Below are 14,584 nucleotides of genomic sequence, written 5' to 3'. Positions count from 1 at the left end.
TAGCATGTTAACTAGACAGAGTGTAAAAACAAATTTCCCCTCGCGGGATTAGTAAAGTATAAATTATTATTTAAGAGTCTACAGTCATTCTAGTGTCTCTGTGAGGACCCAAATAAGCACAGTGGTGATCTGAATCTAATGTTAACGTCACAATGCTTTCAGGATAATGACACCAGATGAATAATGGCCTGCATATTAAAACAGTCAAATGTTTAACAAAGATTGGCAGATTAACATGCTTAAAATGGGCAATTGCTATATTAATATTGTTCATTTTTATTGGCTTAAAAGCTATTTATTTTGCAGGAACTTGGTGGTTAACAACGTGACATCGTACAGGATAAGCAGTATAGATAATGGATGGATGGATGGATGGATGCATAATTAAGACGATGGATGGATGGATGGATGGATGGATAATTAAGACCTGATTGTTGCAGAATATCAACGGTCAATGGACCACCAAAAATAAAATGAATCCTGAAAGGGGCATGAACTTTACCAGGTTTTATGCAAAACCATAAAGAATAGCTGTTTAGGTATTTTATAGGAGAAGTTCATACTTTGACCAACTGATGCTGCTGAGTAAAGAGTCCAGGGAAGCACAGTCCAAAGAGTTATTAAGCCTCTGGGAAAAATTAGTAATTGTACAAAACTAATGGACATCCCGCCTGTAGCCAAAGTAGGTGACCAAGTGACTGACACTGCTAGCCCTGTAGCTGTTACGCTAACATATTTAAAAACACATGAGAAGAAATCAATTTATTTAGGTCTTTCTTTATATTAACTTACAATGCAGTACAAATTTAATCATGAGGATAGGCTGAAATAGAGCATCAGGGGGAGCTAACAATGTTTATTACTGCCCTGTCATCTTCCCATTCAGCTTCTCATTCATGATGTTCAATCACCTGATATTAAATGTAGTGAAACAGTGAAGTCTACCCACACTCACTGCTCCTACTACTTCTACTCCCAGCTGCAACAACACTGAAGACAACATGAAAATAAACAGACATTAACAAAATCTATAGAAATAAAGAGACCGTCCATTGACTGCGTCTTTGAGTATATCAGGTTGGCCTTAGCTCTCACCAGGAAACACTTATGAAATGAAATTCTGCTGAAGCCTTGCGATGTTTCTGCCCCACATCACTGTATATTACTGGCACTCAGACTCATTTATTTTCCTGATGACTTCAGAGGATTGTGTTTACTCCCTGATTTTGTCTTGTTTTTGTAATATGATTGAGAAATGTTAGATGCAGAGTTCGCACCGTAGTGGAGACTCCACCCTGTTGATCATGGACACAAAGTCAACAGAAAAAAGAGAACAAGCATCTGGTTTTATGCTCCTAAGCTTAGTGATCCGATCCCGTAACACCAGAATAGTTCCTCCTGCCATGTAAGAACATTATCGTGCATTATGATAATCCAAATAATCCAACACAAAGGCATATGCACAAAACTCAATAAAATGCAATACATCTATCAAACAATAATCTACTTCTAAAGCTGAATATCAACAAGATCAACATAATCTCCCTCTCTGTTTTTTTATCCCCCTCAATATTTGCGACCTAAATGTATTATTTTTTTAATAAAATGTTCTCTTGCTGCTGAAATCTATCAAATGCCTCCATCTGCCCAAATGTCATTATGTAATAATAGAACAGTAAAGGATTCAGCTCTGCCTCCTTCCGTTTCCCTGTCAAACCTCAGATCTACAGTGACATTTCTATTAAAACACACAACGCATATTATAAATGCTTTTATTGTAATGAAAGGCTGAATAATATTCTTCTACAGAAGCCCTGTAGTTTTCAGATAAAATCACTTGATAAGGAGTGTTTATTGCGTTTTCTCTGAGACCATTTTCAGCAGCAGACTAAAACACATGTGGTACAGAGATATCAACACCAATAGGGTAGCACCAATGGATGGGATAGACTTCTGATAAACTAGCTGGGTTCATGGTTATAAAGCAGCACATCACCCAGTGTAAAAGTAAGGCGACATTTCTAGAGGTTTCTGCAGAAGTGATGTAAAATGAATTAAAGCCAAAGCAGAACCTTACCATGAATGTCATGAAACTCATTATAGCAACCCATTATTTGTCCTAATGCTACTCAATGAGGTAAACAGATATGTCACCAAATATGCATATATAATCGTCTTATGTTTGGAAGAAAATTGTGGCAAAATAGGCCACAAAATGTTTGAGGACTACAGCACGTCAAGAGCATCATAACTGTGACTTTTTAGAAAATCTGAAAGTAAATAAAATGTATCTTTAACTGGTGAGATTCCAGCTCAGCATATCTTTGTTACAGTTTTTAAAACAAAAAAGATTTATAAAATGACTAAGCCAAAAAAAAAATGTTTATGTTATTACTTTGTGTAAATCATTATTGATGTTGGTTTCAGAGTCAAAAGTCCAATCTTGGGTTTCAGTCCTTATGCTGGTATAGGTCGAAACTTTAACATTGTACAGAATAATACTAACTAAAGTAGCCAGGAATTGTTAGTTAATCCAAGCCTGCAAATGTTTCTGCATTTGTGATTTTATGAAAATGTCCTCTTTATTTTTCTTGATGGAACAAATCAACTCCTCACTTAGTGGTTTCACGTCCTTTTTTTGTCCATGATAATCAGACCATGATCGATGGGCAAAGGTTATCAAAACAGGACATTAAAAAGAAAAGAAAAATCTTTAAAAGCTTCGCCGCTGACCTCATAATGTCAGCGGTACCTCTTAATGTCTGTAAAAATTATCCAGGTCAGTTCACTCACAACTTACCCACGAGGGCACAAACACACACACACACACACACACACAAAAAAACACCCTGAGGCAGCAATGACAATACACAATACCCCAGATGACCTAATAGGACCACCATCACTTAATCCTCCCTCCCGGATGCACGGCTGAGTGCACACACACATGCAGAGAGACAGAGCGAAACAGAGATGCGACAGAGTCGTCTGACCTCTCTGTCCATTAGTGCGTCTTTCTGCCTTATTAAAAAAAAAAAAGAGAGAACCTAAAGAATGTCTTTCAGCTTTACTTAGGAAGGCAGAGCGTCATCTCTTTACAGCAGCCTTTAGCAAAGTTACCACCTGTTCTACTTACTACAAGCACCAGCATTTCTTGAAATCTGATGACACTGGAAACACAGAAACTGGCCACATTTCCTCTTAGTTTTCAGTGGAAACATGACACCTCACAGGCACTGCAGGGACTTTACCACATCTTTGATCTCTCCCATGGGATCTATTACCTGTGAGCCCACCAGGTAACATGCTGTGGTCACAATGAACCCTGTGACCTACAGAGAAAACAGGCTTTGGTTTCTGAGGCCGCACACTTTTACGTTAACTATAAAGAACAAAATTTAAACTCTAAAAGTGTGCTTTCTTCTACTTGAACTTATTTACTGTTCTGTTTTAGGGAACATATCTACATACTGCAGATTTTATCACCTGAGCTAGTTTATAGATCCTACATGGATCTTTACGAGGATACAGTCATAATGCTTAATTCTGCAGTAACTATGGCTGAAAGTGATTACATTTGTCACTTTTATTATCTAGTTTTATGATCATTTTAACTAAGAAGGTCAAAGCAAGGACCAACATTTGAGTGCAGAGAGTGATTACAGCATACTCCATGTTCTGTAAATATACCATCAATCCTCTATAGAAGTTTTTTTAGAGGTTTTTATCTCACATTGTCTATAACTGTAGATGTTTGTCTACACAAAGAGAATTAACCATATCTGAGGTTGTTTTTATTAGATTTTAGTTTTTGCATATCAACTTTTTCAAAAAGCTTTAAAGGTCACATATTATCCTCCTTTTCAACAAGTTTAAATAAGTCTCAGAGCTCCTCAAACGTGTGTGAAGTTTCTTGTTCTAAATCCACTCGGATCCTGTATTTGATCATGCCTATAAACCCCTCTATTTCAGCCCTGCTCAGAACAGGCTGTTTCTGTGTCTGTAGCTTTAAATGTAAATAAGCTGAGTCTGACCACGCCCCTCTGGATGGGGATGTGGCTCGGTCTTTCTCGCCCTATTATTTACAGTGAGAAGGCAGATTCAGAGGGCAGAACAAACACCTAGCTGTGGGAGTGCCACCCACCTGGGAGAGGGGTTACTGCATTTTGTGATGTCACAAAGGGAAAACAGCCTGTTTGAGCACACATTTTCTGAAAAGTGGAGCAGGTAAAAGATGGAGAGGATGGACTTTTCTCGTACTAGAGGGGTTTATAGACAGACTAGGGACACATACGTATTAGTGGTAAAGTTTACTTTACATTATATGTGAACTTGCATCTAGAAGTTTAGCAAAAGAGCTGACAATATTTTTCAATATATTGATTAGTCAGTTTTCCAAAAATACACATTCTGATTGGTTTCAGCACTTTAAATGCGACAATTTGATCTGTGTTTTTCCTACATTGAATGTCTTTCGAGTTTTACAGTCGCATAATTGGATATAACAAAGTAAATGTATATGTATGAATAATACATTTGAATATTTCTGAATACTGAATGTTTTCTGATATTAGCAGAACATAAATATAGAAATTAATACAAACAGAGGTTTAAGGGATATTAAAAATATTTCTTAAGTATTTTAAAAATACAAGGAAATCAAGGACAAGGCAGAAATGAAGCAGAATACCTTTGAGGTTTTTCTTTCATCTGTATGATTTCACACTGTTTTGTCTTCTAGCTCCGAGTAAAAAGCCAAATGAAAACTTAAATGTCCTCACTGTTCTTTGAAGCTCAGCCTGACCGACCACCAGGATTGTCAATTTCATTGAAAACACAGTAATACATGTCTCTGTTTATCCTTGTTCTTACTCCACAGAGCTCAACTCTGATCCATCGGCCACATTTCGACAAATCTTTCCTCAAAACATTGTGTGTGTATGCTTATGTGTATTTGTGTATGGTTCCTCAGGGATTAACTCCACACCATTTAAAGCCATTCTGATAATCTATCAACATATGGCTGCTTGTGAAAAACATGAATACATTTTCTCTCTCTAACATGCAAAACATGATATGTCTCCTAACACTCTAAGTCTGCCCTCTGTTGAACTCAAACAGAGATTGTTCACTAAGTGATATTGCATCAGTCAAAACAAACCTGATGAGCTGGAAAAGCACAACAACCATCGAGGGACACTAAGGAACTGATCAACAGATTATACACATCTCACACCAGATACAACATTACAAAGTGTTGTTTTTCATGTGTTATTTTGATCCGAGTGTAACGATTAAACTGATCCAGAGGCATTTCTGACATTGATATCAACATATTCTTACCTTTAGTAGCCAGCCTCAGACACTGAGTCTTAGTTTCCTGAAGAGAAGACAAAAACAGAGTGATATTTAAGTTTCATGTACGAACACATACTGTAGCGTACCTAGAGAGTTTAAATGTATTTACAGAATAAAGAAAAATACAAGAGGCTCATAATCAGTTCTTATTGAATGTAGTGCTTATTAGAAGTGTTTGGAGTTTGGTTTGGGCTCCCATACTCTCAGGAGTCATAACTTATTGCAGTAGGTGTTGTGTTGATATTTAAGAGTAACTAGTATATCCATCTGTAATGTGTACACAGACTGTATTTACTGATTGAAGCTAGCAGGTGAGAGTTACAGGTGCCCTGTGTGTTCAGTGCTTATTCACATGAATTCATATTTATTTACCCTCTCTGTGCTGCTAACAGCTTGTAGGTAGATGTTGTAATTCTTTCTTGGTGCCAGCGGAGGATTCCAGAAAACCTGAGGGGGAAAAAGAAAGTAAGCTACACATTATGTCAGGCTAAATATATGTATGATGAAGGCTGCTGATTTCACTTACAGTCAAGTTACATCTAGTCAAAAAAAATGTTTTATGTTAATAAACAGGATAACCTAAATCTCTTTGAACAAATGAAGAAATGTGTTTATTTGCTTTATGGCAAAAGTTAGATGAGACAACTGACATCACTCTCATACACTAAAAATCATAAAACCAGCTGTAGGCTAACTTACTAAACAGAGTAAAATGTGTTCAAAACTAACAGACAACAGCCCCTAATCTCACAAATTAACTACATACAAATTCCATATGTAAATGTCTCTTCCATGAAGTGAAATCCCCAGTGTTGAGCTACTCCTTTAATAATTTCCATACAATAAAGATCTGACATGTTCATAAAAAAAAGGTTTGTGTGTGTGTGTGTGTGTGTGTGTGTGTGTGTGTGTGTGTGTGTGTGTGTGTGTGTGTGTGTGTGTGTGTGTGTGTGTGTGTATTTCAAGGAACCAGCAGCTTTTGTGAAGGTATGTATACATTTACACTTTTTTCTCATGCATTACTGCCTTTGGTTGCATTAAGAACATCTGTGGCAAGCGTACAACACAACAATGATCGGCCAATTTGAATGTAGACAAACGTCCTCATTTAAAATAAACGTAGCTGCACATCGGTGAGCTCTCTGGTATATTTGGCTTTGAGTTTAACCTTGATTAAGAAAAAAAAAACACCTTGTATTAAATAGTATAATAAAAACAACCTTAGCTTACTAAACTAAAACTTTATTTCCCCCTGACCCTGTCTGCTACCTTTTCTTCTCCTGTTAGTGAACACCTCTGTGCTTTTAGTAAGTTTGCTATGATTTCTATTTAATCTTTGTTTTTATTTCTTGCTGCACTACGTCCAGAACATTTTGCTCAGGTGAAAAGGCTTGCCTCATATGTCTTGTTGTCTCCCACAGTGAAGGGGGACGGCTCAAGCAGGCTGCTGGGGGACAGCTGGGCGGCATAATAATATGGAGATCCACCAATAGATGCACTGTGGTAGGAGACTGGGACCTGAGAAAGGTAATTTAAATGATAACGTTCAATATTATAAGACCATAAATCTGAATTCAGAGAAACTTTCTGCAAAGAACAAGTCACATTTTAGTAATTAGGATCCTAAGAGAGTCAAATGGTAAAAAAAAACTACAACTACGAAATGTCTTTAAGCACAAACAAAAACTTATATTACAGAGGTTTAAAGAGTTTGGCTTCTTTAATGTCTGTGAAACAGATTTTTTATAATCACCTCAAAACAATCAGACGAAGCCTGACGACGTGTCCGCTGAGGATTCACTTCTTCCACCACAATCTGGTATGCACTGGAGACAAAAAGATAATAAAAATTAGTTTTTTAAAATTCACACAAGATCAATAATTATAAAGGATTATTCTATTCATTTTATGCAGACAGTACCTTATAGGAGCTCCCTTGGCCTGGGCAGGTTTTAGGAGGACAGTGATGGTTGTTGCAGTTTCATTCAGGAAGGCCTCTGACCCATCATACTCATCTATTGTCGGGGCTGAAGAAGAAAAAAAGAAGTGTGTTAGTGTCCAATGATCAACTTTCTAGCCATTCAAATGTTGTACTGAAGAAAATAAAGAATCATGTAACTTATTTTCTACCTGAAATATTAGTGGTCACGTTGAGCGTTGTTGCCGGTCCAAACCCTTTAGAGGTGGATGCACGTATAGAGAGCTGGTAGGTGACGCCCGGGTAGAGCATGGAAAACAGATGATGGGTGGCATTCGAGGGCAGAGACGCTGTAAGGCCCGGCCGCTGGAGAGGCACCGAAGGGTCATATGAACGCAGACCACTGTAGCTGATCTGAGGAGGGGGAAACAGAAAGAACTCCAGTTTATACACCTACTTTTTTTCTTATCCAGGTTACATACTTTAGTTTCTCGATAATTACTCTGCCTACTTCTTCTTCTAAGAGTACCTCATACTGGATGATGATCCCGTTTGGTTCAGTTGGTTCCTTCCAGTAAAGAAGGATTCTGTCTTCAAACGGAGTGGCTCGTAGTGACTGACTGGGAACATGGCCTGGAACTGAAAACACACACACAAAATGTTTATAGATCTACAGAAAATGTTGTCGTTTGATAAAAGAAGCAGACACCTTCCTCATCTCTGTTAAAGCCGTACATGAAAGTTAAAGCTCAGGAGCTTTCTGAATGATCTACTGTTTTACAGAAATATAAGAAACAAGACAGAAAGTGAAATACCGTTTTGTTAACCACATCATTTTAAATTCATACTTTGTTCTCTTTTGCAAAAGTTACACCTATATTATCAAAATATCTATAATTATGCTCTACACATGAGCATAGCTGCATAAGAACAATGTACTTTTTTTCTAAGACACCTTTTGTTTTTCCCCCCTTAATTTGGATTGTCAGCTTTCCTGACAGACAGGAAATGTGGGGAGAGAGAGAGAGGTAGATAACATGCACCAAAAAGCATCAGGATCGGGAGTTGAACCCCCCCCCCCCCCCCCCTGCTCTACCAAGTAAGCTAAACCTGCGCCCTACAACCATTAACTGATGACAACCACCCTCACCGTGAAGCTAACACACAAACAAACAATGAATGATGCACTGTGTCATACCATCTTCATCAGTTTGTATGACGGTCTCGTCACTTTCTTTCCGTCCCTCTGGGTTGGTCAGAATCATCTTCAGACTGACGTTGGTGTACGGCGGCAGGTTTCCCACCAGGTGACGAGGAGCTGAAAAAATAAAAGTAATTTAATGCAGTTTCTCAGACTGTTAATCAAGTAAGCCATGAATCAGCTAACTGTCTGTGTGCTAGATGAGCTAACAACATTTATTTAAAAAAGAGAAACGTCAATCCAAAAGAGGAGTATCAAGTTTTCTATCAATGCTTTGGTGCTAGTTCTTAAGTACTGCTTTATAATGATATATTCATTACATCTTACAGATGTTCAGTTGTAAGCTAGCCTTTGTTTTGTCATAATATTTAAGGAGTTATAAACAATCAAAAAGCATGACAAAACCCCCAAAACAATTTAAGACCTTTGACATTTGAGTATTACCTTTAGGGTCCATGTCCAAGCAGTCTGCTTTGCTGCGGTTGCTGGCAGTCATGTAATGGTAGCAGATGGTGACGTTAAAGGTGTGACAGCGAGTGATGTTGTAACCCAGAGATTCCCAGTCCACGGCTATCAGACGAGACCTGGTCTCTGCGATCTTCAGCCTCTTAGGAGTCCGCATAGGTTCTACAGAGGAACAGAGGAGAACATAAATGATGAGGAGGTGATTTCTGACTGCTTCTTCCTCTTATATGGTGATAATACAGTGCTGATAACAACACCTTCAGAAGAACATAATCATCTGTCTTTGATGACTTGTAGAGTAATGTGAAAATATATTAAGTAACCCTTTATACAAGACAAAGCTCAAAAGTGCTGAGTAGACATTTATTCACAAGACAAATCCAGAGGGTGCTTAAAACATTCATTTCTTCTCCTCATTACCGTTTAACCATTAGTCAAATGCAATAACTCCTACGAGGCATGTCTCTGGTTCCCATCTTTTATGTGTATTCAGGACTCTAATAGTCAATATAATCTACCTTCTCCTCTTCCGGCACAGAGCTTTAATTACCTTAACTGGCTCATTTAACTGGATCAATAACCCCCCAGACCCCACCCAACAGCACAGATACCAACACACACACACACACACACACACACACACACACACACTATCTGCTCTATCAGTCCACTTCCAGGCATTACTTTCTCAGGAATTTCAGCAAACATTAACCACACCAGCTTTTCAACCTTCAATCTGAATCATCTAATGAAGGACTACACATCTAGCTGCTTTTCATCGACCTGAAAATGTGTTTTCTAGAAGGTGTTTACAATCTGTAGCGGCTACAAACTCCTACAAAGGAGTGACAACGTTATTTTTTTATTTAACAGGTATCATGGTGTCACAGAGGTTGATATCAGCCCTGCAGTCAGTCCATACAGGTCAACTTGATCTTGAAGCCTAAAACACAAGTTATTAATCTTATTCTTTGTGTTTAGATTGCTAGCAGCTAGGTAAGAGCTGACATACATATTCTCAAAAAGGAACTGAAGCTTTGGTCTTTACTTTTTCTTCAAGTTGTACTCGTTTACGAGAGCAGAAATGGTGGAACTAAATATTCAAAGAGAAAAAAATACAGAAACAAAAACTAAAATAGGACCGCAATGGAAGTAAACAAACAAAGGTATCTAAGGTATACTGCAATTTCCTGTGATGACAATTTTATATCTTGTTCTTTCTCGAGATCTCCACTTTCAGGTCTCTCTACCCTGAGATAACAAAACAGGCACAACAGGCCGCTCACTGTGAGAGGACAGACCACAACATGATGTCATTGCCCACACTAATGGGGTAAGTTAAGCCTATTTCTACATGTATGTTTGTTTTGTACTTAATGAATATACTTAACTACCTTCTAACACTGTAGTAAAGACAATATGAGGACAGTTTAAAATGCTTTAGACTATTTCATGTATTTCACAGCTGAGCGCACAATAAGTCATTATCAGAGTAGGCTTCATGCAGCCACTACAAAACAAAAAAGTCTTACAAAAAGCTGATTTTGATCTTGTAGATTAGCTGCAGAGGAAAGACGAATCGGTCACTAAGCAACCAGGATAAATTTGATTTAAAGTTTTGTTTGTTGTTCCTTGACATGAACCGTCGTCGACCATTGTGATCGGGACTCCATCATCTGTTGTTGTTCCTTCCTTTTCTATCACTGCCTCGCTGTAACTCGCCCGCCTCCTTATGTCTGTCCAGGCGTTTTTTTAATAAAAACAGCTCACCTTAAATAGAGATGCTAGTCTCTCTCCAAACTCTTCCTGCATTGCTCTGTTTTTTTTTTCTTCCTCTGGGTCTTCCTCCCTCAGAGGAGACAACACAAGGACACAAACTTGTCGCTTCTCCTGACAACCCATTATCTGCCTGTCACTCACTCACACACGCACACACACACACACACACTCGGTTATTACCCAAATACACACACACATTCGCTTCAGGTTGTGACAGAATCGAGATTAAATCTAGGAAGAGCATGTATAGGTACCTGTTTGTGTGTTTCTCAATAAAACTTCCCATAATAATGATGCCTCGTCAAGGGCAAACACAACTTTTGTACACACTCCCACACACACACACACACTCAGCTGTAAATACAAACATGTTCAGCTTTGCTTTGTCATTTAGATGTAAATAGCTCTCTAATAAAGAGAAGATGAAAAAAAAAAGACAGAGACGAATGAAGGTTGGGTTGTGAAGATGCCTGGGCAGGTAATTGTCTGCTGACCAAATATTATTGCTAAACTGTGTGTATGTGTGTATTAATAGCGGGGGAGGGGGTCAGAGCTTTTCATTTTCGCTTCAACCTGTTATTGGATGGTTGACATTTAAACAGGGCGAGAGGAAGACCTATTGCTTTTCCTGTCTCTCCCTCTCTATCTGTCCCTTCCTCACTTGTCTTGGTCCCTTCCTCCCGTCTCTCTCCATGTTCAAATCAATACTTGTGATCCTCGCCATAAACCTGGCAATTACACAGGAACACACACACGCACACACACACACAAGCACAGTTAAGGCAGTGTAATAAATTGTATTGATTTGAGGGTCTCTTGATGCTAACACTGCCTCAGATTGAGAAGGTCTTCAACGAGGAATTAAAACATAATATATGACTGGATGCCTTTTAAACACACACACATGCATGCACCCACCTACACAAACACACACACACACACACACACACACACACACACACACATAACACACAGGCATAGGTCCACCTGCTTTGAAAACAAAATTTCTCCGTCACTGACCCATAATGAATTGCTGCTTATCTCTATTTACTTACTAGCTAGTGAAAGAGAAAAGAGCGCAAGGTAGGAGAGACAACGAGGAGCAATGGAAATGTAGAAGTAGAAAAGAAAGAAAGAAAGAAAGAAAGAAAAGAAGAAAGAAAGAAAAGACAAGAGGGCAAAGAGAGGAGCATTGAAAATGTGTAGAGAGGAACCAAAGTAAAGCGTGGAAACATGAAACAAGAGGCTGCAGGGAGGGAGGGACTGATAAAGGGAGAGTAAAAGAGAGTGAAAAAGATGAGAGAGGCCGAGAGGAGGAATGGGGAGAGGGACGATAACTAGTTTGGATCACGGCCAGAGTGAAGCAGGACCAGGTCCAACAGTAAACCACAGAGGCTGCCTTGTTCCTTCTCCCCTCCTTTCGGTAGACAGACAAGCGGCTGGATTCATGTCAGAACTAAAAGGCTTTGTTCTCCACAGATGGAAGCTTTGAAAACAACAACAATACCAATAAACACCAACAATAACAAAGAGGACGACAGGCTTCATATCAGCAGAATCCAGAGGTTGGAATTAAGGAACGGCAAACAAAAGGAAAACAAATGAAACTAAATGAGAAGGAACTACGCTAAGGGCGAGAAATAAAACCTGTCTCTCAACATTAAGCATTAGGAAGAGCCAAGAAAAACAGTTTAAAAAAAAAGAAAGACATAAAACGGTAAAAGAAGCTTTAAGAAAAACAGAGAAGTAAGAAAACAGGGAGGGGGGGAACAGGAAAGGTTGACAGGAGATGCAGCTAAATCCGAGTTAATCTGTCCAATTAGTTCTCGGTAATCCTTCCACTGTCATGAGGAAGACAAATGAAACTTGGGTTATTCATTCTGTGTCAAACACTCATTTTCTCTCTGCATGTCTCCGTCTCTCTACAGACCGATTCAAGCAACATGAAAGGTGCACATTTGCGCTACGACATCCATTCAAATTGCACTCACAAGCACTTTCTGGTTTTTCTATGTAGAAGCTTATAATGCAATAGGCGACCGACCCTGACTGTTTTATAGAGAGTATGAAATGGTATACAAGTTGATCATACGTCAGATATCAACAAGCTCAGAATTAGGTTGGTAGAAACAATCACTGCTGTTATAAATGTATTGTACTCAAGCTTGTAAGTTGTTTAAAATAAATGAACTTGCCAGTGAAAATCCAGAGGGACAAAGTGTAATGAGCAACATACCTGATTACCCATTAGCTAGATATTGGTGAGTAGCTACATTACTGTTTAATAGTTAAATAAGATAGGAAAAGGAAAATGTCCTTGCTAATAATAGACTAGTAATAGCTAAATGGTAGCTAAATCCTAGCATTATGGTTCAATTGTGTTGTACTATATTAAAGACATTATTTTATTAGCTCAATGGTGGCTGTATTAAAACATTATGGTTTGATGGTTTTATAGTGTTGTGGCATAGAAATGCATTCATTTCTTAAAGTATTAGATACTAGTTGAATGCTTACGTTATGGTTCAACAGTGATAACGGTACTATATGTAAGACAGTATTTAAATGCCAACATTCACTGTTGGGTTTTCTTGTTTTAGCTCAATTATGGCCTGATGTGGATCCTTCTGGAGTCTAGGCTGTCCTCTATGTCATTTGTTGATCCATTAGGATGCAGTTGAATGACACAGACTGCTAGATTCTTTATGTTTGAACATTTGGCATCCCCTAAGGCCGCAGTCGGCCATGTCACTGTAACTTTTCGACATTAGACAAAAGTGCATGGCCCCACTGTTAGTATAGTGAATAGTAAGCCCTTGCTTATGTCAGCTGTTAATCCAAATGTGAGGCCCATCAGCTGTGGTCATTAAACTACTACATAACAGTGTGCAATTTATTCTATTTTGATTTAACCTTTATTTTGGCAATTAAACATAAAGCACTCTGTACTGATGAAAATCTACCTTATACATTAAATCTACTTCCCTTCCTTTGATCTTCAACAGCTCAATTAAGTTCATGTCAATAATTGTGGTCTTTTTTTTTTTTTTTTAAACCAAGGACTAGATTTCCTTACAGAGAGGCCGTCACCTTTCATCTTTGAGATTAATGTTTCAAACCTCAGCAACATTTCTTAACAAAACACAGTTTAAGGTTCTTTTGTCCTTAATCGATAAACCTGCCCCTCGCATATTAGCCATCCTGAGTATGACAAACATCTACCATAAAGGACAAAATTCACACGAACACATTCTGACTCTTATAAACAACACTGGGCAGTTCTATGTCTGTTAATCTTTTGGCTGCTATTTCAAGGGTCTGACCCTTAAAGCGTCGCACTGCTGACTGTTTGTGCATGTGTGTGTATATTTTGTGTGCGTAATCACATGTATAAAGAACTACATGCGATATATTGTGTGGGATTTCTACAACATATCTGCTGTGTGTCTAAAAATGTGCGTTTTGTGGATTCCATTCTTCCATTAATCCAAGTGCTGCTGACTTTGTGCAACATATGAGAAATACTATGACTCTCTGAACTATGTGTGTGTGTGCGTGCGTGCGTCATTGTGTGTGTGTGTGTCTAACCTGCCATGACCAAGAGGTTTTCGGCAGAAAATTCTGGATTTGGATTAAAGGCTACTTCATCACTTCCTTCTGTCACACACATACATGTGCACACAGCACACACACACACACACTCAGTAACTCTTCAGTTCAAGTTTATCATTTTTACCCTTCAGACAAGAGCAATAAATCACCACAGAAGAAGAACTGAAAAGAGTGGGAGAAGGGGGGAGAGACCAAGGGAAAATGAGAAAGGAGAAGTAATAGAATTTATTTTTAAAGTGCAGAAGAAGGGA

The 14,584-nt window shown here is 38.5% G+C and overlaps 1 protein-coding gene across 25 annotated transcripts in view; it reads right to left on the bottom strand.

The window, feature by feature from the left end:
• The window catches only part of ptprk (protein tyrosine phosphatase receptor type K), a 113,768-nt gene that overhangs the window by 25,167 nt on the left and 74,017 nt on the right, over positions 1–14,584 (bottom strand). For all 25 annotated transcript variants that reach the window (XM_065963593.1, XM_065963596.1, XM_065963603.1 and 22 more), the window contains 9 exons: positions 8,922–9,104; positions 8,475–8,594; positions 7,806–7,915; positions 7,489–7,690; positions 7,280–7,385; positions 7,112–7,184; positions 6,754–6,876; positions 5,731–5,805; positions 5,344–5,380 (listed from right to left, as the gene is read on the bottom strand). In XM_065963593.1, the coding sequence (XP_065819665.1) occupies positions 5,344–5,380; positions 5,731–5,805; positions 6,754–6,876; positions 7,112–7,184; positions 7,280–7,385; positions 7,489–7,690; positions 7,806–7,915; positions 8,475–8,594; positions 8,922–9,104 (1,029 nt within the window). The remainder of the gene's footprint in view (positions 1–5,343; positions 5,381–5,730; positions 5,806–6,753; positions 6,877–7,111; positions 7,185–7,279; positions 7,386–7,488; positions 7,691–7,805; positions 7,916–8,474; positions 8,595–8,921; positions 9,105–14,584) is intronic.

The sequence above is a fragment of the Labrus bergylta genome, chromosome 15 (genome assembly GCF_963930695.1).
Source record: "Labrus bergylta chromosome 15, fLabBer1.1, whole genome shotgun sequence".
Classification (NCBI taxonomy): domain Eukaryota; kingdom Metazoa; phylum Chordata; class Actinopteri; order Labriformes; family Labridae; genus Labrus; species Labrus bergylta.
This window is presented reverse-complemented; position numbering and strand designations above follow the sequence as displayed.